The 26864-nt window shown below is 42.4% G+C and overlaps 1 protein-coding gene across 3 annotated transcripts in view; it reads right to left on the minus strand.

Annotated features, from left to right (window-relative positions):
• cers4a (ceramide synthase 4a) overlaps window positions 1-25267 on the minus strand; it is a 45241-nt gene extending 19974 nt beyond the window's left edge. The window contains exons 1-11 of one of the 3 annotated variants that reach the window (XR_011668286.1): window positions 25097-25267; window positions 16073-16243; window positions 11241-11358; window positions 8083-8201; window positions 7912-7969; window positions 7737-7787; window positions 5974-6066; window positions 5149-5277; window positions 4001-4107; window positions 3522-3678; window positions 908-1071 (exon numbers count right to left, since the gene is read on the minus strand). Coding sequence is in view for 1 of the 3 variants with exons in the window: in XM_071345000.1 (XP_071201101.1) it covers window positions 3522-3678; window positions 4001-4107; window positions 5149-5277; window positions 5974-6066; window positions 7737-7787; window positions 7912-7969; window positions 8083-8201; window positions 11241-11358; window positions 16073-16242 (1002 nt within the window). In the remaining 2 variants the exon portion in view is untranslated. The remainder of the gene's footprint in view (window positions 1-907; window positions 1072-3521; window positions 3679-4000; window positions 4108-5148; window positions 5278-5973; window positions 6067-7736; window positions 7788-7911; window positions 7970-8082; window positions 8202-11240; window positions 11359-16072; window positions 16244-25096) is intronic. The other 2 variants (XR_011668285.1, XM_071345000.1) reach the window with 2 other exon arrangements.
• Between the last annotated feature and the right edge of the window lie 1597 nt (window positions 25268-26864).

Raw genomic sequence — 26864 nt, forward strand, 5'->3', positions numbered from 1 at the left:
ATCAGAAGACACACCTCCTCCAGTTTCCATTACCCAATCACAACCCCTTTCCCTTGGTTTAAAAACCCATTCAGTTGTTATCTCTGGAGCTCAATCTCTCTGTCATGCAATCTCTCTGTAGATCTTTTGTTTATGCAACTACATGTCACTTTGTCCGTTACCCTGTTAGTATAGTGTTTGACTGTTTGTTTGATGGTGGGAAAAGGGGGTACCAAGACAAGTCGCCCATGGGCATACACTACCGTATTCCCGTAGGAATACTTTGTCTAAGAACACTAGTTAGAACTGGGCGGACCACCCCCTGTATTTTTGGTTAGTTAGTTGTATTGATGTAGGCTAGTCTAGCTTAGTGGTGTTTTTGGATATTTGTTTCTTTCCTTGGGTCCAGCTTAGCCCCTTTTCCTGCACCCCTTTTTCTGTGTGTTTACCAAATAAACCATGAGTGTTTGATGGTAATTTAGTTGTCTGTGGTTTTTTGTTCTCACTGTTACGTTTTCACTATTATACTTTGCATGAGTTATGTTACGGGTCTCGTTACCATCCCCCCTAGACTGTCGGGCCAAAGGGATTCGTAACATAAGTGGGGGCTTGTCTGGGATTTTGTCATTACTGACACCCATGCCGCTCGTGTAGATTGTTATAGTGGTGTTCAGTGTTGAGCGTCATAGCTGATGTAGCATTAGTGTTTGCTATTTGTTGGCTCTTGTGTGGTAGTTCAAGATGGCTACTTTTGATTTGAAATCCTTTTTGGATAACCCTTCATGGGAGGTTTTTGACAAATGTCGTAGAGTTGATTTACAGACCTTGGCTGACCATTATTCTGTATCGATTCCGCAGAGTGTAGTTAAGGCGGAGGTTAAACAGCTAGTGTTAAATGTTTTGTTGGAAGAGCAGGTGCTTGTATTACCGCTGCCTGAGTCTACTACCCCTGTAGGGGATGTTGCTGCTCCTCTAAGCCCGTCGGTGTCTGAGGGCGAGGCTAGAACTCCAGCCACATTGCCCCGGTTTGATCCACTCTCCCCACAGTCAACCGGTGATGCCAGGAGGGATGTCCGTTCAATACAGTTCCAACTGGAGGTGGAAGAGAGAGCCCAAATTAGGCGGGAGACTCTTGGAGATGTGTAAAATGGAGGCAGAAAAAGAAAGAGACCAGCGGCAGATGGAGTACAAAATGTGCCAGATGGGACTGGAGGCAGAGACAGCGAGGCTGGCCTTCGTTCCTGCTGTGACTGTTAGTGAGGCGTCCTCACCAACTGGAGCTTCCAACACTTTTGACATTAGTAGGCAGATTGCCTTGGTACCTTTGTTCAGAGAGTCAGAGGTTGACTCCTATTTTTGTGTTTTTGAACGTATAGCCGTAGCATTGAAATGGCCTGAAGAGGTATGGTGCCTATTACTTCAGTGTAAATTAACTGGTAAAGCCCAAGAGGTTTTGTCAGCGCTACCTTTTGAAGACAGTTTGAATTATGAAGTGGTCAAAGCTACTGTTCTTTGCGCCTATGAGCTTGTGCCGGAGGCATACCGACAGAGATTTAGGTCTCATAGAAAGTCTTCTAGTAAGACTTATGTGGAATTTGCTAGAGACAAGGGATATCTGTTTGATAAATGGCATGCTGCTAGCAAGGTAACTGATTTCAACTCTCCGGGAGTTAATCTTGTTGGAAGAGTTTAAAAATTGCTTACCCGAACGGATTGTAGTTTACCTAAACGAACAGAAAGTATCCTCCCTGTCAGAGGCGTCTGTGTTGGCAGACGAGTTTGTGTTGACGCACAAGAGTGTGTTTTCGGCTCATACTGAGAGTAGAGCCACTGAATTGCCTACTTTTAGTCCTAGTCGGCCAGCAGCAGTATATCAAACACGCCAGAAAAATGAGCGTCTCTGTTTCTATTGTCATAAGGTGGGACATATGATTAATGATTGCTTCCTGCTAAAACGCAAACGAGGGTTGCCTCTTCGTGCCAAGCCGCCAACAGGTGTTGGTCTAATTCGTACGGTTGTGAGGTCTGAAATGAAACAGGTGCCTCAGGGTAAATGTAGTTTGAAAGTCTCAGTCCCCGACGGCGGTTATGAACCGTTCATTTTCAAGGGGTTTGTGTCCCTAGCGAATGACGAAGCGTCTCAGCGTCCGGTTAAAATCCTTAGAGATACTGGTGCGGCGCAGTCGTTTATATTGTCTGATGTGTTGCCCTTATCCGACGATACATACTGTGGTTCCAGTGTGTTTGTTCAGGGTATTGAAATGGGTTTTGTGCCGTTGCACTTTGTGAAAGTACACTGAGTTAATCAGTGGAATATTCAGTGTGGGGGTACGTTCTATGTTGCCAGTAAAAGGTGTGACCTTTATAGTGGGTAACGATATTGCCGGAGGAAAGGTAGTACCCGTATTGGAAGTATTGGATAAAAGTGACCACTCTCTCTCCAAAGAGCTGGCACAGAGTTATCCACATGTGTTCCCCGCTTGTGCTGTCACTCGTGCTCAGGCACGACAAGTGGGTGACGTGATAGATTTGTCAAACACTGTTCTGTTCAAAGAGTTTGATCAAGAGGATGGGTTGTGTGCTACCTCTGGGAAGCTGGTCACCTCTGACAAACAGCCCGGGGAAGAATCGAAGTATGTTGAACTTATTGCTGATGCAATACAGTTACCAGTCACTCGTGAGCAGCTGATTGCTAACCAAAAGGTTGACAACAAGCTTGCTAAATGTTTTTCTAGTGCTGTCTCATTGGAAGAGGTAAAGAAGAAGAACGTGGCTTACTTCATTGATGGTAATCTCCTCATGTGTAAATGGACATCCCATGTTGACGCGGGCGGAGACTGGAATGTTGTTTACCAAATAGTGATTCCTACAGCCTTTCGACAAAACGTGTTATCCCTTGCTCATGATCACCAGTGGTCTGGTCATTTAGGAATTACCAAAACTTATGATCGGACCCTTCGACATTTCTTTTGGCCAGGTTTAAAACAAGATGTGGCTCAGTTCTGTCAGACATACCACACGTCAGATAACAGGAAAACCAAATCAGGTTATTCCTCCCGCTCCTCTGTCCAATACCTGTCATAGGTGAACCATTTGGACATGTGGTGGTTGATTGTGTTGGCCCGTTACCGAAGACAAAATCGGGTAACCAGTTTCTGTTAACAATTATGTGTATGGCAACAAGATACCCTGAGGCCATTCCTCTGAGAAGTATTACAGCTCCGGTAGTGAGTAAAGCCTTAATTAAATTCTTCACGACATTCGGGTTACCTAAGGTGGTACAAAGTGATCAAGGTACCAATTTCCTATCAAAGCTCTTCAAGCAGGTGTTAAAATCCTTGTCAATTACGCACCGGGTGGCAAGTGCATATCACCCAGAGTCTCAGGGTGCGCTTGAACGATGGCATCAGACACTGAAGTCTATGCTACGTAAATATTGTTTGGAATCTGAGAAAGATTGGGATGAGGGAGTTCCTCTAGTTTTGTTTGCTGCTCGTGAAACTGTAAGGCAGTAAGGCAGATAATGACTTTAGTCTACTGACCTTGCCCATAAAGACAAACTTGTAGACCATGCGAAGGATCAGCCAGGCCCAGAAGATGTGCAGAGCTTGCAGCACCAACAGCAGGGCATTGAAGAAGTAGTAGCCAAAGAAAGGCTGGAAGAAATCCAAGGACACAACCAGGGTGGAGTGGACTATTCTGAAGGGGAAAGAAGGGGCATAGAAAACTGGAAATTAATCCAACCTCAACCCTTGCATTTTTAACATTCTCTAATTGATACTTCTGAACACATTCCCTTAACTGATTTATAGTACACACTATGTGCTATGTTCTGACTTGAGATGTGCGTACATCGGATGTATTGGAATATTTGCATGTAGGCCTACATTTGAGTTACAAGTGTAAACTGTCAGAAAAGGATAGACCCTGAGTAATCTTATTACTACTTTTATTATAATTGACTTTTGTAATACACTCCTAATAAATTGTCAATTGACTGTGAGAAAGCCTCCAGTCTCACCTGCCAGGGAAGACCACTAGTCGTGTTAGCAGGAAGACCAGGGCGAAGATGACAAACAGTGTGTCACATGTCTTCCTCCAGCCAGCGTAGTTGAACATCTTGGCAGACTGTAAGTGAAATATAATAATACTCCTTTCAGTTGGCCTTATTCACGACCCTCATGAGGCACTAGTAATGATACAGTTATGTGTTACCAGCTGGGTTGACCAATATGGCTGCACAAATGATAGCATACAGTAATGCTGTTCTCCAACATATTGTATGATCTCCCAGTCCATACTCGCTGATGGAGTTGTTTTCTCTAGCACACACTGACAACCAATGTCCCCTTCTGACCCAATGTCTCCCATTGACTGCTTCTAAAGGAAGCATTATGTCACGCCTGGATCCTGACATGACAAGCCATACAGATTTCATCAGGTCCAAGATGATGGAGACAATGATTATTGTGAGATAACATCAGGGCAATACTACACTGCTTTACTGAGGTCATTTAAAAACATCTTTAGGAATACATGTGATAATAGGAGTTCTATTTCAGAGAGGAAAGTCTCTTGGGAGAGTTAAGAGAAGTTCACCCCGAAGACATGTTTTCCTTTTACCACATAAAATTGCTAAAAATATAACCATATGTGTTTGATCGCTATGAACCTACAGATGCAGTATCTTCATTTGGAAATGAAAACTTGTAGAGTATTTGAGAGTGTAAAAAAATGATACTTTGAAATTTCAGACTTGATTTGCCCTATGGAAAAATGTATCAACACTTACAAAAAAAGTATATTAATTATAATCCACATCATAATCCACATTTCCTGTTGCTGCAGGATCATTTTCCTACTGTAGCAAATTGGCTCAAATTAAGATCCTACATCTGTATGAACAAAATAGTGTGATTCGCGGTCATAATAAGATTAAGTTATGTTAATAAACAATCCCTGTATTCAAATCAAGCTTACAGTGACCTACATGTAAACAAAGAACCTTGCTTAAATAACCACACAACCCATCAAAACAGTCTGTGGGGAAAATGGTAGTGCCAAATTAGCTTGACCACATGCATTTATGATACGAGATGTCATTCCCCCTTTAGTTCCCTGTGTCTGTATGATTTGTGTGTGACTTGTAAACTGAGACTGAGCTCCTACCTCCAGGAGGAAGTCTGAAGAATCATGGACTAGTATCACCAGTGTGCCAACGCGCACATAATTGGCACAGTACGAGAAACCGATGAGCAAAATGGTAGCGACGTGGTGGATGATCTGTTCCTTGAAATCCTGAAAACACACACAAACCACACAGCTATAGAGGATATACTATAACCTGAGCTTCAGCAGTTCTGCACTTCTGGTGCTGTAAATCACAAATCTTTCTCCTGTATGAGTGATTTATCAATGGTACAAAATAAATAAAAAGTTGCTTAAGAACTGTACAAATCAGATATACGTGACAACATCTGTGAACCCCTCCTGCTTGTGTCTGCTGGTTATCTGTATAGCAGTTTATCTTTACAGGGTGTTCCTGATGAGTTTCAGAGTAGAGAGGTTGACTGTTTTTCAGATTATGGACAGAGAGCTGAGTCAGACCAAAGCAGGCCAGGAGGGGTTGGTCCCCATGAGGGGAGGGAATAGCAGGAGAGGATGAGGAGAGAAGGGGGGGGGCAGGTAATCTGGGTCCTGAGGGGCTGGACTTGTTTCTAATTACTAAACCTCATTGGACATCGTCCAGATACATAGTTATCCTTGAAAACATCAACCACCTCTGTGGGCAGTTCCTGTAGGGAAACATGACTATAAAAATGACATGAACGTTTCAGTAAAACAAGCTGGGAATCTGCTGTGAATACTAACTGTAATCTGGAAGGGAAAGTAATGATTTTTTTCAGTGAAAGCTGATGCTGTTCTGTGGATTGGACTGGGTCACTGTGAATGGAGACAGGAGCGTGCGTGCGTGCAGACAGGAGTGACACATACCTTCCGCTTCACATCCACAGTGACACAGAGCAGCAGGGACCAATAGAAACCCAGTTCAGTGATGTAATACCAGTAGTGAGCCTCAGCGACAGGCTGCAGGGACAGAGAGAAACAAAACAAACACCAGGGGGGTTGAAGGTGACCGAGCATGACTCCGGGGGGTGCATCCCAATAGTCTAAAGTGACTTCCTTTAATTCCCTCCTCACCTTTATCTGCACCGATCTGACATAAAAGTAAAGTTGAAGGCTTTATGGGAACGGAAGTCTACATGGGGGGATTTGCTTTCACCTGTGCGGTTCTCACACAAGCGTAGATGACACAGGAGGTTGGTGGCATCTTAATTGGCTAAGCAGTAATGGCTGGACTGGAATGACTGGAATGGTAGCAAAAACATCCAACACATGGTTTCCAGGTGTTTGATGCCATTCAATTTGCTCCGTTCCAGGCATTATTATGAGCCTTCCTCCCCTCAGCAGCCTCCACTGGTAGATGACAAAAGAAAGGAAACCAGGGAGAGGAAGGAGGCCTTTTGAGACTAGTGAGACACAGCCCAGGTAGGAAGGAGTTAATGTGTGGACTGACTGACTCCATCCCCCACCTGTGCACTGGGAGAGATCAGTCAGTCAGGGGAGTTTACCAAGGAGGCCTTTTCCCAGCAGCAGCAGATAGACACCCAGCCCACTGCCAGGCCTGAGAGTCCACACAGCTGAGCATTTACAACAGGGAGCTCTTATGTTTGGGGGATAACCCTTCACTGAAATGGAGAAACTCAGGATTCTACACACAGTGAAGCACAGGCTTTGAAACAACGCACCCTTGGGGCGGGCCAGTAATCAAAAGGTCGCTGGTTTGAATCACAGAACCGACTAGGCAAAAAATCTGTCTGTGCCTTTGAGCAAGGAACTTAACCCTAATTGTTCCTGTAAGTCACTCTGGATAAGACTGTCTGCTAAATGACAAAAATGTACATTGCTGATTGCTGCTTTGTTTATTAAACCCCCTCATATTCCCAACCAAAGCTTTAAAGTGGAAGCTTTGAAACCCCCTTTAGCAAGCGTTCCCCCACGCTTCCACAGTCAAAGTTTAACATTAAAATCAGAGCGGATGTGTACATGTATAGAAAGAGGTGATAAATCAAAATGGCCGTGAAGTGACCCAAACACCCACCACCAAACAGTACTCTCCAAGACTCCATAGACAATAGAGGGAAGTTTACTGAGCCATTTAACCCCTAGAAATCCCACCCTCCCTCTCTGCAAGGCACCGAACACAGCCTGGCTTCAACAAAGGGAAGGGCAACAGCATTAGGGAGTTACAGTGCCATGATAGGTTTAAGTGTAGAAAGAGATGCTGTGTCATTTGTACTTGTAGTGTTTTCTGTTTCAGGTCATCCCTTTTAGGGAAGGAGGAGGAGAGGTTAAGTCCCCTGTAGGAATGTCATAACTCTTATCTGGAGGGGCGTTGTTCAGTTCCTCCAGACATAGCTGTCAATAGCGGTGCAGCACAGCAGAAAGAGAATGTTTCCTGAGATTGTCCAAAGCAGTGTTTTCCAGATTCCCAAATCGTGTTTTGGGACTCGAGACTCAATGGTGTGGGATGCGGCTTATTGTGGCTATACAGTAGATTGGGTTGTCACTAGAAACATTGGATGTATTTACTTAGTGGGTGACAGGACAATTCCATAGGCTTTTGATGAGTGACAGGACAAACATGTTTGGAAACCACTGGTCAACTGAAAGTTAAAGTGAACTGTTCTACTCACTTGTTTGGGGTAGCCCTGCCAGCACTCTCTGTGGTCCCAGAACCAGGGGGTCTGAGGGATAGAGGGACAGAACAAATAGTCACAGTGAGGGCCTCTTAGTAGTAGTAGTAGTACAAGAAGCAGTAGCACTGTTTAGGGTAAAGGTAGCCAAAGTGAATGTGCTTAATATACTCACATCAATCAGGGAGGCAAACGCTGCTACAAATGCAATGAGGTAGAAAACGAACCTCCAACTGCCAAAACAAAATATTTGTCATAAGATAACTTAATATGCTTTCTATGAACTATACATTGAAAGGAAATGGATCACATGAATACATAGAACTCTGAATGAGAGCTGACTCACGAGGCTTCACAGAACTTCTTGGTGTTGCTCGGCCTGTCTTGGTTGCGGCGTTGGCGGAACCACGTTTCTATCTGGCGCTGACTGAGACCACAATGCTTCCCCAGGCCCAGGACCTCACTCTGAACACAGACAGGACCAAATCACCTCAGAGAGAGAAGCTCCGCTGTTCCTTTCCTAAGAAGACCCTCAGCATATCTTTCATATACAGATTTGTCAGGGAGATAGCCCATTACCTTCTTCAGCACCTTAAATGATCTCAATAGGTGTTTTATCACAGCTTCATTAGAGCAGAATTCCAATATTTTTTGTATGTAAAAAAATGATGATTTTTAAAATGACAAATATGTTAAATCCCTCCATTTGGCTTCCCCTGATCCCTGCTCTGTGCAAGCTATACCCTCTACCCTCTGCTCCTCCCTGCCTGTCACGCCCTGACCTTAGAGATCCTTTTTATGTCTCTATTTTGGTTTGGTCAGGGTGTGAGTTGGGGTGGGTATTCTATGTTCTATTATTTGTATTTCTATGTTTTGGTCGGGTATGGTTCTCAATCAGGGACAGCTGTCTATCGTTGTCTCTGATTGAGAACCATACTTAGGTAGCCCTTTTTCCCACCTGTCTTTGTGGGAAGTTTACTTTGTTTATGGCACATAGCCTTTAGCTTCACGGTTTGTTTTGTAGTGTTTATTGTTTTGTTCTGTGTTTTTTCATATAAAAAGAAAATGCTCACCACGCTGCGCCTTGGTCTACTTCAGTCGATGGCCGTGACACTGCCCACATAAAAAAATACTACAGTTTAATATAGAATACTAAAGTACTTACTGTGAAATTCTAAAGTAAACTGTAGTATATTGTAGAATACTATACTACACACTGTGGGGGCAGCAGGTAGCTTAGCAGTTAAGAGCGTTGGGCCAGTAAACTAAAAGTCCCTGGTTCAAATCCCTGAGCTGGCAAGGTGTAAAAATCTGCCGTTTTGCAGTTGAGCAAGGCAGTTAACCCCCAACAGCAACTGATCCCCGGGCGCCGATGACTTGGATGTCGATAAGGCAGCACCCCGCACCTCTGATTGGGGTTAAATGAGGAAGACACATTTCGGTTGAATGCATTCAGTTGTGCAACTGACTAGGTATCCCCTTTCCTCTTTCGCTAGTATCCCTCAATCATGTGTAGTGCTTACTATAGAATGTTGTAGTATACTGTAGAATACTACAGTATTATCTGCAAAAAGAACACTGCACTGTCAGTAATGTCCGCAAAAACACTACAGTCTGCAAAAACACTACACTTTCTTTTACTATAGTAAATACTACAGTATTTCATTTGCATATACCCTGCTCATTCCCCATACCACATTTTGTGCCACCCATAAGTGAGAAATCTACATGCCAAGTATAGACCATATTGTGTTCCCTACAGGTCATAGAAAAGCACAGAAGCGCTGAACTATTGGTTCAGATCCCAGTCCTACAGGTTATGCAAAATGTGATCTTTTGTATTTCTCCAGTAGGTTTCCTGAAAGAGAAAGCCTCCATTTCTATGTCAAAGATAATACAAATTTAAAAAACACTCTAGTAAATACTACAGTATACTACAGTTTGCACAAACCCTACATGAATTACTAAAGTATATACTACAGTTTCCTTTTAGTACAGTATTTATACTATAGTTAACTGTAAATACTACAGTAAACACACTTTAGTCTGCAAAAATACTACAGTAAATACTACAGTAAAGTCAGCAAAAACACTAGTGAATATTACAGTATTTATAGTATAGTATTTTTTCATGTGGGTGGCACTTTACACCACCTTAGGCTCATACTTCTACTGTACTGTAGAATGGCTCTTGTGTGGGGAGATACCTAATTACTCTAGAGGGCTCCTAGTATTAGTAGGTGTATGTCACTCCTGAGTAACGGCAGGACACAGAGACAGACAAAATGCTCACCTAAACCTTGTTTGGAACTGATTTGATTTTATCATCGTGACATACCAATGAGGTGGTTACACAATATGGGTGTGGCTAGTGCAGTCCTGGTGATTGTATATGTTGAGAGCATTAACCTTCACTGAAAATCCAGGGAACGTCTATAGGGAGCCCATGCGCTTCATGAAAATGTGAGGTTTACAAATGAGGCAGGAAGACGTTCTAACACAGAGACTGACAGCCAGGTAATACTTCACCAACAACATAACCTGTTTCAACAATAGACAGAAGACAATGTCTAAATGCACAGAGAGAATAGGATTTGTGTATATCCATATACTATGGTATTTCTACTATCAGAGATTTGTACTTGTAAACGAGGAGACACATGCCTCAGCAGATGTACAGTCCAACATGTCAACATTTGCAAATTCTGCCTTGTTACTCCTAACGAGTAAAAAGGTGGAACATTTCCATGTGAACAGAGCCAAGCTATAAAATATGACCTGTACCTACCTGACTGACAAGGAAGGGATGGGCCACTAGAACAATGCCTTCCAAAGCATTTAAGGGTTTTACCCAAGGAAGTACTCTTATTTATCCTATTCCACCAAATATACCTGGCTAATAAACAACTATCTTGTCATTTCCTGGTGTACTACAACACACAATAGTAGACCCTAAACCCAACCCTAACCTGATACCCCTAAACGAGTTCCACATAACGGTTTCCTATTATAGCAGAAACTACTTTAACTTCAACCTGATCCCCATTCACCCAGTAAACCATATAATTACAACTCAACCTTTATGCACCAATGCTCTAATTCTACTTGAGGGCTATACTCAAGCAATAGAGTTTCTATTTCTAAACTGGTTACCAATGTAATTAGCGTAGTAAAAATACATGTTTTGTCATACACATGGTATACAGTCTGATATACCACGGCTTTCAGCCAATCAGCATTCAGGGCTCGAACCACCCAGTTTATAATTCTACTTGAGGGCTATACTCATGAAGCAATATAGATTCTCCAGGGGAGAAATTGTATCTTATCTCATGAGTACTAGCTGCAATATTTGTAATGCTATGTGTAGGGGCTTGTATAAGATCTTTGCTAAAAACATACTCCTTATCAATTTCAGAATCAATCATATATGTTTCTATAAATGAATATTCCATATCCCACTAACAGAGTGACAGAGATGGATGAAGGAGATTTATAACTGACCTGTGAGGGTTGCTGTTTGTTCTGTTTGTAAAATGTCTCCAGCTTTGGGACAGGCAGGGCTCGAACCCGCACCCTGTCTCTCACCCCCAGCTGTCTGCTTAGTGGCATGGCTATGACCCTGTAGAGAAGACAGACAGAAAATAGAGTTCTGCAGTAGTTCAATGCAAAGGCAAATGTCAGTTACGCCCTATTTTCCATATGTCACACTGCTTTTGACCAAAGCTGCAGTATTTTGGTCAAAGGAAGTGCACTGGGCACTATTGGTGAATAGCTTAAGACCGGGTGTTTTGCGTACTACAAAAAACTCCAGGTCCTAGTTATATTATAGCCTATAACAAGCCCCAGAGTTTTCATTGCGTATGTCAGGTGGGGTGAAAAACAGTCAGGTGGTTAGGAAAAATTCCTGGAATAGAATATCACTTAAGGCATAACCATTATCTCCTCAACAACAAAGAGCAAAAACACGAGAGCTCCTCATGTCACTCCATGTCAGTTTTCAACATAACATAACAAATGAACTGACAACCGCTGGAGCCTGTCCCATTCCCATACACTTAGTGTCACATTGGGCCAGACAACCTTTGTGCTAAATTGATACTACACCTCCAGGGACACTTGATCTATGTTTGTGTGTCTGAGTGAGAGGGTGTGCTTGTGTATATACGCATGGGTGGGAAAGGTACAGGTAAGAGTGTGTGTGTGTGTGCGTGTGTGTGTGCGTACCTGTGTGTGTATTTCTACAGTATGTGTGTACAGTTTAAGTGTGTGAACCTCTACCTGAGAGATAATCATAGGTAAGTGGGCAGGCAGGGAGATCAGAAGTGATGGAAGTTCAGAGTAATTTAGCTCGGAGACTCCAGGGCTTTCCGGTTACAGGAACCCCAAAGGAAACACCTGCTGCTAATGAAGTCCCCACTGACGACTACTACTCGCATGTAAACAAACCCCTCCCTGCCCTGGCCCTGCGTATCTCACCTCACCTCATGAAACACGTACGCCTGCACGTCTGTGTTGTAACTGACACACAGCTCAGCCCTGCCCAGGTACAGTACAGTACACCAATAAACCGTGAGGAAATAACTGATAAGGAAAAACATGCAAAAAATGAGTGTCCTATCGATCGCTCTATCAGACTTCTGTTCTTTCTGTCTCCATGCCTGAGCCCTCCACTTTACATTTCTGGCCTCTGCCTCCACATGGCTTCCAGCTTTAATGTAGTGTGCAGTACAAAAATCTACAACTAATGTCCACAGGTGCAATGTACAATAAATGCCATGAGGACAAGAAGAAAAACACCTGCGCATTGTTAGAATGCTCCCATAGGTTTATTAGCAAATTTGACTGCAACGGATCTGTGTCAGGATTATAGAGCTTTTCTGTGTCAGGAGAAACTCCTGGCCCTATTTTTAATTGCCCATTAAAAAAGCTGGATAAACGCTCCCAAGTACATTTACTATAACAATGTTTTGACCCTATGATCATCATCAGGTTTTAGAAACCGTTTTCTAAATCGTTGAAACGTTGTTACAATAATGTTGTTATAACACACCTGGGAACAGATCTCTATGTGCAGTGTTTTCCCGTTTTGCTCCCAATTGCTCTTAGCAAATTGTCTGACTTGCTGTCTAACTATGCTAAATCTGAGTTATTAATGTTTGGTGATCTTAACCTGGATTGGTTGATGCCCATATCAGATAAACTGAAAGATATTTGTACTGAGCTACATTTAAATTAACTGATAACAAAACCCACCCCAATTTAAAACCCACATTTTTGGGAGGGATATGATTCCGACAAACGCCCCCTCATAAGTGTACAACCAATGGAATCTTTGCTAACATTTAGCGGCCGCTGCCAACATACTGACTCAACTCCAGCCACTTTAAAAATGGGAATTGATGGAAATTATGTAAAAATGTACCACTAGCCACTTTAAACAATGCCACTTAATATAATGTTTACATACCCTACATTACCCATCTCATATGTATATACTGTACTCTATATCATCTACTGCATCTTGCCATCTTTATGTAATACATGTACCACTAGCCACTTTAAACTATGCCACTTTATGTTTACATACCCTACAGTACTCATCTCATATGTATATACCGTACTCTATACCATCTACTGCATCTTGCCATGCCGTTCTGTACCACCACTCATTCATATATCTTTATGTACATATTCTTTATCCCTTTACACTTGTGTGTGTGTATAAGGTAGTAGTTGTGGAATTGTTAGGTTAGATTACTTGTTGGTTATTACTGCATTGTCGGAACTAGAAGCACAAGCATTTCGCTACACTCGCATTAACATCTGCTAACCATGTGTATGTGACTAATAAAATTTGATTTGATTTGATTTAATGAGCTCAGTGACCATTGTCTCATTGCCTGCCTTAGAGATAATAAACTACCTAAACTGTATCTGTGTTTTATTACAAAGTGACATTTTAGAACTTCAATGTGCAACATTTCATGTATGACCTTGGGTTAAAGGTTTCCGTTAGCCGGTAATAGCCACTTTTTGCAGATAGAAAAAATGTAAAGCTGATAAATAAAATTGGTGCCAGCCAATTGTCCGGGAGAGAAAAATAATCCCATTGTTAAATAATACATTTTAGCCTATGCATTGACTGAAATAACCGTTGATGTAGCACGAGAGCTGCTGATACAGCTCAAACAGCTGTTTGTTGCTGCTGGAGTAAAACATGTGGTTTAATAAGCCCAATCATTGTGCAACAATTATAAAGGCAATCGCATGTAAAAAATAAAATAAAAACAATGGCCACGAGAAATAAAAATCGTAGCTCTTTTTAATCAACTGGTAATTTAAACGCGCTTCCCATTCGCCATTCAAGTGCATAGGCAACAAGGTAGGCTTCAGTGCGTCACCCACCACTTTGCAACGAGCTGGATGCAGTATGCATTTTGAAAATATTGACTTAATTGTTTGAAACCTGAACCTTTTACTACATATTATGAGGCATGTCTTACCTTGCTTCAAAACCTAGCCAAAATCCAACCAAACATGCAGGCAATTCTTTTATAAAGACTTCCATATGCCATTCCATATGCCATTGAAACCAGTAGCCTATTTCTCTACAGGACCTGTATTTTCTCCTGTAGTAGGTCATGTAGTATTTACTGTAGTATACTGTACTATTTACAGTATAGTATAATAATGTAGTAAAAAAAAAATACGATATATTATAGTATTTACTGTAGTGTTTTTGCAGACTGTAGTATGCTGAAGTATTTACTGTAGTATTTTCTAAAGTGTTTCTGTTTTATTATCTTTGACATAGAAGTGTGTGTGTGTGTGTGTGTGTGTGTGTGTGTGTGTGTGTGTGTGTGTGTGTGTGTGTGTGTGTGTGTGTGTGTGTGTGTGTGTGTGTGTGTGTGTGTTGGGGGGGATAGGCAGGGTATATGCAAATAAAATACTGTAGTATTTACTAGAGTTGAATTATTATTTTTTCAGACTAGTGTTTGTGTGAACATTTCTGTAGTATTTACAATAGTGTTTTTTTGGTGGATAATACTGTAGTATTTATTATAGTATTCTATAGTATACTACAACATTCTATACTAAGTACTACACATGATTGAGGATTGGTACAGTGTGTAGTATAGTATTCTACAGTATACTACAGTTTACTACAGAATTCTATCATAAGTACTGTGGATTCGCTTTATCAGAGGTGAGAGGTTTAATACTCATCACCGCATCCTTTATCAGAAGGTCGGCTAGACCGCTCTATATTCCATAATTTCTTCCTTTTTGTGTACAAAGCTCTACTGCACAAGCTTCCAAAATATCTCACTTCTCTGTTAAAGTATAATTATACGAGGCATCAAACCCACTCACAGGGTTGGTTAACTCTTGAGGTCCCTCGTGTCTCTACCAACCTACAGTAGGTAAACCAGCCTTGAGTTTGGAATAATTTACCATTCTCATTACATCTTGAATCCCTGGTGGCAATAGACCAGTTTAGAACGCTGATGAGGAATGAATTCACTGAAGTTTGCAAGTGTTTTGGTTGATTGTAATAATTTATTTGTGTTGGTGAAATGTAGTGTATCTCTTGTATCTTGTAGTTTCTTTGTTTTGCTGTTTTATTGAATGAATATGTTGATTTGGGAACTGTTTGTTTTCAGGGCACCATTGAAAATGAAACCCTGGTCTCAATTGGGCTCCCCTGAATAAATTTAAGTTAAGATGAGGAAGAATCGTATTTTTGATATCCAGCGGCTTCTGGGAAACCATCGAGTGCATATCATCCTCAGCGTCTGCTGTAACCCAACCCATGTCTATCTACTGTCCATCAGCCTGACAGACAGACACACCATCAGCTTTCTGCCACAGCCTGAGTTAATATGAACCTAACAGAAAGACATTTTACAGCCCCAGCAAAAGCTGACTACTCATCAGGCATGAAGTCTACTTGGAATACTTCCAAAGGGCAAAAGCCGACAGCAGACAGGGTCATAGTCACTAAACACAAAGTTAACGGAACAAAACGGGGATGTACTATCCAATAAGAAAGGGGTTCCCAAACTTGTGCAGTTAATGCTCATTTTCTTGCAATTCTATAAATTTAGACATTTCTAATGTGTATTCATGTGATATTTGAATGAACACATTTCTGACAAGTTATAAATAGCTCTAGGTATGAAATGACTAACATGACAAGAGGAAAACTGATGATGCACTACCCAATTTAGAAATCACACCTTGTGTATTCTTCTCTTAAATATTTTAAGAATAAGTTGAAAGCCGGACTGAGTTCCTTTAAAAAAGGGGGGGGGACCCCCGCGCCCCCTCACCTCTCAAAGACGTAGCGCAGGACGATGAAGCCCAGAGCCAGCGGCAGGGTGTAGAAGAGGTCCCGAGGTAGAGGGTAGCGGTCCCCCTCGATCTCTATGTCCTTCCAGGTGACCCCCGGAGGCAGCCAGTACTCCTCCTTCCATAGCCATTGGTCCAGCAGTCCTTCCATCCTACAGAGGAGAGGAGAGGGGAGGGTGAAAGGAGAGGATAATGTTTGAGAGCTCGATCCTCAGAAGTGTCTGTGCCTGCTGAAACATTGATGCTGCTATTATTCATATTTATGGAGAAGACAGCGGCTGGGAACCTCCAAATGAAATATGACAAGCTAAAGAGAGTGAACAAGACGGTATGTGTCCTTGATTCACACTTCACAGACAGAATCATAGTTAGAGCCAACATGAAGTCTGTGTGTGAGGCTTAAAGGGATAATTCATCAAAATTACAAAATTACACATAGGTTTCATTACCCTGTATGACCAGGGCCATAGTCAGGGTCTGAGTTTTAGTGTGGTCTCCCCCCATCCAATACATTTTAAGAAAGTTGAAGCACATTTACCGTAAAACTTTTTTTTTTTTAATTACCCTAGCCATTATCACATTCATTGCTGTAGCTTCATTCACCTTAGCCTATTAGCTATACAATTAGCCGCTACACATTAACTCAGGACCGGGATTAAAAACTATAATTGAAAAAGTATTTTATTAACAAAAAGTAAACAAGAAAGTTTGCTTAAGGTTCGTTTCACTTAAAAAAGTACAGGAGGCCTCCCGGGTGGCGCAGTGGTCTAGAGCACTGCATCGCAGTGCTATGCTGCGCCACCAGAGTCTGGGTTCGCGCCCAGGCTCTGTCGCAGCCGGCCGCGACCGGGAGGTCCGTGGGGCGACGCACAATTGGCTTAGCGTCGTCTGGGTTAGGGAGGGTTTGGCCGGTAGGGATATCCTTGTCTCATCGCGCTCCAGCGACTCCTGTGGCGGGCCGGGCGCAGTGCGCGCTAACTGAGGGGGGCGGGTGCACGGTGTTTCCTCCGACACATTGGTGCGGCTGGCTTCCGGGTTGGAGGCGCGCTGTGTTAAGAAGCAGTGCGGCTTGGTTGGGTTGTGCTTCGGAGTACGGGAGTTGTAGCGATGAGACAAGATAGTAATTACTAGCGATTGGATACCACGAAAATTGGGGAGAAAAGGGGATAAAATTAAAAAAAAAAAAAAAAAGTACAGGAAAGGGGAATTCAACACTTATTTCAGATTTGTCTGAAATCGTTTCTGTAGTAAGTAACAGTTACGATTAGCATTCCTGAAAATGTATTTTGTTGAAATATAATTTGATCTCTGAGAAATTTAGCTAATTGATTGCACCCAAAATGCCCATTTTAATTTATAGAATTCAGATAATATTCAATAAATATAGCACCCAACATTCGATTTGGACCAAACTTCTTTCTACCCATGAGTAAGACACGAAGGAATTCCCAAAAGAAATTCAAAAGCCACCCACGGATCCCCCGCACCCCATGCCATCCCACCCCAACAACCAGTATACAGTATCCGATCTCTATGTTTGACAAGTAGTATGACGCTGTGGCTTGTAAGTATTGCTTCTCCATACTATGTAATGTATTCCCTGTGAATCTGGAGATCGTTTTTTTCACCATTCAGAGAAATTTGCCATTGAAGTCGCTTGCATTATTTAACATAAAGTATTGTGAAAGTACCAGGTTTTGACCACTAGATACCACTGTTCCTGCTATAGCGCCACACTCTTTTATCGATTTGCTGGTCTCTTGTGTTTATTAAATAGATCACAACATTTCCTTTGCAATTTTGGGTAGAAAACCAATAGATTTGGCTCATTATGAAAATAAATTGTGTGGTCATCCTCACAATTCAAGCCAGACCTCCATGAAAGAAATTCAGTTTGTCTCTAATGCTTCAACCCAACTCGCCTTGAATAGTCCAACAAGTGGCAGCTCTCTGAGAGGGTTATCCCTATGATGCAATTCTCATATGAAGACTTTTCCTACAAATCCAAAACGTTAATGGAGAAATGGGCAAGGGACTAAAATGTTGTGCCGATCCTAATAGAACCCAATACCATTACAAAACACTATACAGTGTTTGTTTGAGACTTTCACTATTGAAGACCATTAGAGACCATAACATTATTTGATTGAAGGTCTGGTTGCCTAGTAATGGACTTTAGTCCCGCTTCACAACGCATCACTGGGAGCACGCTGCCTGCCCTCCAGGACATCTACAGCACCCAGTGTCAAAGGGTGGCCAAGAAGATCATTAAGGATCTCAGCCACCCAAGCCATGGACTGTTCACTCAGCTATCGTCCTACCGGCGACAGAAAAACTGCTTCTATTACCAGGCCATCAGACTGTTGAACATCACTAGCTGTCTACAAGGTGATGCACACTAACTCACACAAAACACACACAAGCTAAAGGTTACTATTTACAAGATTCACTCCGTTGATCTACGTGCGTGAGTGGAGTGGGATTTTTGGAGTAGCGGACACCTTTTGGTAACATGATATCTTTGCCGGTCCCACTCCCATTCCCATTGATACAAGCCCTAGTGCTAGGAAGGCAAAGTGTTCTCATTTTGAACCATTTCATGAGTCTCACTCATCGTCAAACAAAACAAAGGAGATGATCGTGGACTTCAGGAAACAGCAGAGGAAGCACCCCCCATCCACATCGATGGGACAGCAGTGGAGAAGGTGGAAAGTTTTAAGCTCCTACACATCACGGACAAACTGAAATGGTCCACCCACACAGACAGTGTACACCTACCATCAACAGCGTGAAATTAATAAAAAAAATAGGAACGCAAGGCTTTATTGTTGGGTTTTTTACAGAAATGTTTAGTGATGGACTAGGAATGGCTGATCGACCGGTTGGTGATCACTGCTCTATAGCATGGGATAGCAGCGTTGGATGCGTGTGTGTAAGGATGCTGAAAAAATGTGGCTTGTCACCTAAAACCCTCACAAACTTTTACAGATGCACAATTGAGAGCATCCTGTACGGCAACTGCACCGCCCACAACCACAGTGCTCTCCAGAGGGTGGTGCGGTCTGCACAACACATCACCGGGGGCAAACTACTTGCCCTCCAGGACACCTACAGCACTCGATGTCACAGGAAGGCCAAAATGATCATCAAGGACAACAACCACCCGAGCCACTGCCTGTTCACCCTGCTACCATCCAGAAGGCGAGGTCGGTACAGGTGCATCAAAGCTGGGACCGAGAGACTGAAAAACAGCTTCTATCTCAAGGCCATCAGACTGTAAAACAGCATTCCCAAACAAATGGTTTGATTTGAAGGTATAACTCTGCCCACCCGGCAGGCCCAGAGATCAAATCAAGTGCACCTATAGGCTTACTGTTGGCCAATCAGATAACTCAGATCACTTTGTCTGCATAGTTTCCTTGCACCATAGACTATAAAAAGACGCCTCGAACACACAGCAAAGTTGATAATGCGAGATTTCAAAACTTTTAAAACCATGACTAGAGAGAGACTCAACGAATACAGCAAAGACCTGCTGTTTTTATGAGTAAGTTAATGTTTAAGTTGTTATTCAGCACTGTCAACACTTTGTCCAACAGTTTTAAAAGTCATAAAATTTACATTTAGATAAGCTTGTGTTGTTATTATTTGCTACCCTTTTTTAATATTAAGGAATATTTCACTTTCTCTGGTCATAGTTTCGCCATCAGCTGGAAGACTGAGTCCCCTTTTTTCAGCGTAGGGAGGGGGAGAGGAGGGACTGTGAGTCGGGTGAGAGGCAGCCTCACCGCTGCTCTCTCCTTCCCCTCAGACTGACCAGATGAGGCCATCAGTCCAGTAAAAATATATTATTTCAAAATGGTCTAAGAACAACATTGACAGGGCAATTCAAGCGTAGCCAATATGCAATATGCCAATATGCAATGTATTGGGCTTATAGCCTACTGCAGTATTTTGCAACCGGGGGTACTTGGCCTTTCCACAGGGGGTACTTGAGAAGACTCATGAAACCATAGGCTTAATCAGGGCTGCAACTTTGTTTTTTGAAGTGGGGGGGACCACATTTTTTATCCAGTCGGATAAACACTCAAAACAGCCTACTCGACTGCTCGAAGGCGTCCGGATGGTCCTAAAGCACACCGTTGCCTTGTCTTGTATCACACTCGAATGATAAAACTGGGGGGGACAGAAATGCAATTTCAGAATGTGGGGGGGACATGCCCCTCGTCCCCAGTGAAAGTTGCACCACTGGGATTAATGGTAAAATGCACATGACTTCACGGGTACTTCACGGGTACTCTGGGCAGAGCTAAATGTACTTGGTGGGGCAGTAACCAAAAAAGGTTGGGATCCACTGGCCTACTGCACAAACTTCAATGCTACAGAACTGTTTTTAATTGTTTAATGTTGCATAGGCTAATGTTTTTTTAAGTCATGTTTTTTTAAAGATTTCGGCTTTTGACACAGAAAGTGATCTTGATTCAGAAAAAGTTTTTCACCACTGCTATAGAGACATTGAACCATGGTCACTTCCTGTTTCACACTGTGTATTTAAATACTGTATCCCCGACATAGCTCATCATAATATTTCTACTACTATACATTTTATTTTAGTTAGACTGTTTATATATACCAGACATTTATTTATACACTGGATTCTTGACATAGTTCAATCTAATATACTGTATCTACTGCTGTACATATCATTCTTAGCTGATCTTGTGTAAATTCTACCGTTGTACATATGTAGTGGACATGAGTCAGTCATGGTCACGTGATGAGGTAGCCCAACACGACCTTCGAGGGAATTTCCTCTTGGTCTAACGGTCTAAGACAGAGATCAAATCAAATGTTATTTGTCATATGCTCCGAATACAACAGGTGTAGACCTTACTGTGAAACTCTTACTTACAAGCCCTTAAGCAACAATGAAGTTTTAAGAAAATAGAGTTAAGAAAATATCTCCTAAATAAACTAAACTAAAAATAAGTAACACAATAAAATAACAATAATGAGGCTATATACAGGGGGTACTGGTACCAAGTCAAAGTGTGGGGGTACAAGTCAGTCGAGGTAATTTGTACATGTAGCTAGGGGAAAAGTGACAATGCATAGATAATAAACAGCAAGTAGCAGCAGTGTAAAAACAATGGATGGGGGTGAGGTCAATGAAAATAGTCTGGGTGGCCATTTGATTAATTGTTCAGTAGTCTTATGGCTTGGGGATAGCAGCAGTTAAGGAGCCTTTTGGGCCTAGACTTGGGCTTGCCGTGCGATAGCAGAGAGTACAGTCTATGACTTGGGTGACTAGTCTTTGGCAAATTTTTTGGCCTTCCTCTGACACTGCCTAGTATATAGGTCCTGGATGGCAGGGCGCTTGGCCCCAGTGATGTACTGGGCTGTACGCACTACCCTCTGTAGCGCCTTACGTCGGATGTCGAGCAGTTGTCATACCAGGCGGTGATGCAACCGGTCAGGATACTCTCGATGGTGCAGCTGTAGAACTTTTTGAGGATCTGGGGACCCATGCCAAATCTTATCAGTCTCCTGAGGGGGAAAAGGCATTGTCGTGCGTTCTTCACGACTTTATTGGTGTGTTTGGACCGTGATAGTTTGTTGGTGATGTGGACACCAAGGAACTTGAAACGCTCGACCCACTCCACTACAGCCCCATCGATGTGAATGAGGGCGTGTTTGGCCCTCCTTTTCCTGTAGTCCACGATCATCTCCATTGTCTTGCTCACGTTGAGGGAGAGGTTGTTGTCCTGACACCACACTGCCAAATCTCTGATATCCTCCCTATAGGCTGTCTCGTCATTGTCGGTGTTCAGACCTACTACCGTTGTGTCGTCAGCAAACTTAATGATGGTCTTGAAGTCGTACTTTACCATGCAGCTGTGGCTGAACAGGGAGTACAGGAGGGGACTAAGCACATACCCCTGAGGGTATGTGTTGAGGATCAGCGTGGCAGATGTGTTGTTGCCTACCCTTACCACCTGGGGGCAGCCTTTCAGGAAGTCCAAGATCCAGTTGCAGAGGGAGGTGTTTAGTCCCAGGGTCCTTAGCTTAGTGATAAGCTTTGTGGGCACTATGGTGTTGAATGCTGAGCAGTAGTCAATTAACAGCATTCTCACATAGGTGTTCCTTTTGTCCAGATGGGAAAGGGTAGTGTGGAGTGCAATTGAGATTGCATCATCTGTGGATCTGCTAGGGGGGTATGCGAATTGGAGTGGGTTTCCGTAAGGATGGTGTTGATGTGAGCCATGACCAGCCTTTCAAGCACTTCATAGCTACAGATGTGAGTGCTATGGGACGGTAGTTAGGCAGGTTACCGTTGCTTTCTTGGGCACAGGGACTATGGTGGTCTGCTTGAAACATGTAGATATTGGAGACTCGAGAGGTTGAAAATGTCAGTGAAGACACTTGCCAGTTGGTCCGCGCATGCTCTGAGTACACGTCCTGGTAATCCATCTGGCCCCGCGGCCTTGTGAATGTTGACCTGTTTAAAGGTCTTGCTCACATCGGCTATGGAGAGCGTGATCACACAGTTGTCCAGAACAGCTCTCATGCATGCTTCAGCGTTGCTTGCCTCAAAGCAGGCTTAAAAAGCATTTCGCTCATCTGGTAGGCTCGCGTCACTGGGCAGCTCGTGGCTGGGTTTCCCTTTGTAGTCCGTAATAGTTTGCAAGCCCTGCCACATCCGACGAGCGTCAGTGTAGTAGGATTCAATCTTAGTCCTGTATTGATGCTTTGCCTGTTTGATGGTTCGTCTCAGAGTATAATGGGATTTCTTATAAGGGTCTGGATTAGTGTCCCGCTCCTTGAAAGCAGCAGCTATAGCCTTTATCTCGGTGAGGATGTTGCCTGTAATCCATGGCTTCTGGTTAGGATATGTACGTACGGTCACTGTGGGGACAACGTCCTCGATGCACTTATTGATGAAGTCGGTGACTGAGGTGGTATACTCCTCAATGCCATTGGATGAATCCCGGAACATATTCCAGTCTGTGATAGCAAAACAGTCGCATAGCATCCATGTCATCTGACCACGTCCGTATTGAGCGAGTCACTGGTACTTTCTGTTTTAGTTTTTGCTTGCAAGCAGGAATCAGGAGGATATAATTATGGTCAGATTTTCCAAATGGAGGGCGAGGGAGAGCTTTGTACGCGTCTCTGTGTGTGGAGTAAAGGTGGCCTAGAGTTGTTTTTCCTCTGGTTGCACATGTGACATGATGGTAGAAATGAGGTAAAACAGATTTAAGTTTGCCTGCATCAAAGTCTGCGGCCACTAGGAGCGGCGCTTCTGGATGAGCATTTTCTTGTTTGCTCATGGATTTATACAGTTCATTGAGTGCGGTCTTAGTGCCAGCATCGGTTTGTAGTAGTAAATAGACGGCTACAAAAATATAGATGAGAACTCTCTTGGTAGATAGTGTGGTCTACAGATTATCATGAGGTACTCTACCTCAGGCGAGCAATACCTCAATACTACCTTAATATTAGAGATCACCTTGAACGAGAAATATTTTCATGGTTATTAAAACATCATGCCAGGTTAAGCCTAAACGAAACATAGCCCTTATTTTAAGTGTTTCTAAAATCCCCTATTTTATTTATTTATTTTTTATTTTACCGTTATTTTACCAGGTAAGTTGACTGAGAACACGTTCTCATTTGCAGCAACGACCTGGGGAATAGTTACAGGGGAGAGGAGGGGGATGAATGAGCCAATTATAAACTGGGGATTATTAGGTGACCATGATGGTTTGAGGGCCAGATTGGGAATTTAGCCAGGACACCGGGGTTAACACCCCTACTCTTACGATAAGTGCCATGGGATCTTTAATGACCTCAGAGAGTCAGGACACCCGTTTAACGTCCCATCCGAAAGACGGCACCCTACACAGGGCAGTGTCCCCAATCACTGCCCTGGGGCATTGGGATATTTTTTTTTTTTTTTTTTTTAGACCAGAGGAAAGAGTGCCTCCTACTGGCCCTCCAACACCACTTCCAGTGGGAAAAATGAATGGGGGAAAAACGATTGGAACCATTTCCCGGTTTGACCACTAGGTTATGGGTATTATGATACCTCCACTGTGGGGCTCTATGTATCTGACATGAGTCTTGTCAAGTGATGAGGTGGCCCCACCTGCAAACTTCAAAACCAGTGTCTGCCTGATCTGGGAATTTCCTCTTGGTCTCATGGTCATATTGGAACTTGCTCCCCATGGGAGACCACGATTAATATCCCGCATATTACACATTCTTAAAGATTGCATTTAATTCCTGGTACAGCGCTATTTGGGTTGTTAATCATATTCGTCCCGCTGTTCTTGATTTCTTGTATCCCCCCTTTTAATTGTTTTACTGCATTGTTAGGAGCGAGTAAAATAAGCATTTAGCTGCCCGATAAACTGATTTGATTTTGATTTATCAAGTTGATATAATTGTTGTTGTGTGGGTATGGACCTCCCCTCACTGAACAGCAATGCAAACAGTCCCCGTATTCATGAGTGCGCACCTCTCTCCATCAACCTTGCGCGATTGGAGATCACTTGCCTTAATATGCCTTATTCAGCTAATTTCTCTGCATTTATCAGCGTGGTGATAAATACCAATGCATTCTCCTACCATAACGACTCAATTACTAAATTAAACATTTGGCGTGGCCCTTTGATTAATTGATAAATCGCTCCTAATGTAGCCTACTGTCTGAGATAGAGACCAAAACAAGGCCCAGTCAAAGAAAGCAACGTTTTCAGTCAAATGGAAAGTAAGCGCAGGATACGCCTTAAATCGATTACATAATAAAACGATGTATAGCCTATAGGTTCAGCCCCGCAATCTTCAACAAACCTGTCTCAATAACCTACAACAACAAATAGATAATAGATCAACAATAGCAATCTATTGGGTAGCCTACAACATCATTTCGCAAAAAGGCATTATGGAAAACGTTCGGTGTTACTGAAATTGATTTAAATTAACAACAACATTGAGATTACCTGTCCACTCTCGAATAATGGGAAGGGGAGCACAGTGTTGTCACAGCGGTTATCCGGCAAGCAGGAGCCGATTGACGCAACCTGCCTCTGTTTGTGGCGGGCGCGCGCCACGTATCCTTCAAACCGAACACCGGGAAAAGCACCGCTCACATCAACACGCTGAACATAAGGCGGTAAATATGGCGCTTTCCCCGTTTTTCCCATCTAGGCAATAGAGAGCAATAGTAATGGCGTCTTTTTGTAGGCACTAACTCCGCCATGGTTCGTTAGAGGGTTTTTGGATAAACGTCGAAAATAGAAGAGTACCTATGTTTTGTTCTATGAGATAATCTTCATCAGCTAACGTCACTTTTTGTGATTTCTGAAGTATTTATGTAATAATAAAAAAGGCTTCATAATTCATAAAGGTCATGTTAACTGACTGATATTATCTTATAGAAAAATGTATAAAATCTCATAAACCTGTGTTAACCTTATTTTCGGCGTTTATTCCAAAACCGTATTCTTTCCCCATTAATTTTGCCCATAGGAATGGCTGAACGAACCAGAAGTAAATAATTTCTGTTTTGTAGGACTATAATGGCGAGCTCTATAGAACCCTAGTCAAAAAATCCTATAGTATTAGTGATTTTTCCAATAGAATCATTTTTGTCACAAATGTAAATAACCGTGCAGACAATCTCAGTACTTTCACAGCTATTGGTGTTGCAGTTGGCACAATAATTTCAATGTGTGACACATGCACCAGATGCAAATGTTTACTCACATTGTGTCCCATACGAGGTAGCTACTGGGCAGGCGGTTTTACAATCTCAAGTGACAGTTCAATATTGGTTGCTTATGATGTTATTATAGTTCACGTGTTCACTGTCCACCTTCATAGGTAATTGTCTAAGAGGTTTGGAGGGTGGGTGCTCCATATGTTAAGCAGCCAATTTAACTATAGTTTATAGCCAAGTTTTCAGGATAAATCCTTTAGAATTTGATGTAAATATCTATACAATTCCCATTGACAAAATTGATAGAAATCCTATAGGAGAAAAAAAAACATTGAAATCCTATAGAATCCTATATCATTCCAATACAAGGATCCAATTAGAATCCAATAGAAAAATCATATCAGATTTTGGAACCAGTTCTTTTGGATTCCCATAAGATTCTATCCTAAAGGATTTTATATACAATAATCTATTCGAAAACATCATTGTGCTGGAGTCTGGTGTGGAGTCTGTGCCCTTAATCACTTTCTGTATCTAGTTCTGTATCATAGTTCTTTTGTGTTTTCTTTGTTTTAGTGTTGGTCAGGACGTGAGCTGAGTGGGCATTCTATGTTGTGTGTCTAGTTTTCCTGTTTCTATGTTTGGCCTGATATGGTTCTCAATCAGAGGCAGGTGTTGTTAGTCATTGTCTCTGATTTGGAACCATATTTAGGTAGCCTGTTTTGTGTTGGGTTTTGTGGGTGGTTGTCTTCAGTCTTTGTGTGTATGCACCAGACAGAACTGTTTCGTTTCGTGTTATTCTCGTTTGTCGTTATTTTTGTTTGTTTGTTACGTATTCTATTCGTCCACAGAAGAAAGCCGTTACACTTCCTATCTGTACTTACATCTGTCCTGTCAGAAAAACAATAAATTAACTCAGCTCTCCCAAAAAATTGAATAATAATATAATTCGAACCTAGTCAAAAAATCCTACAGGATTCCAATAATACAAAATCCTATTATAATCCAAAAGAAAATCCTATCCAATTTTGGAACCAGTCCTATTGGAC

The sequence above is a fragment of the Salvelinus alpinus genome, chromosome 16 (genome assembly GCF_045679555.1).
Source record: "Salvelinus alpinus chromosome 16, SLU_Salpinus.1, whole genome shotgun sequence".
In the NCBI taxonomy this organism is placed as follows: domain Eukaryota; kingdom Metazoa; phylum Chordata; class Actinopteri; order Salmoniformes; family Salmonidae; genus Salvelinus; species Salvelinus alpinus.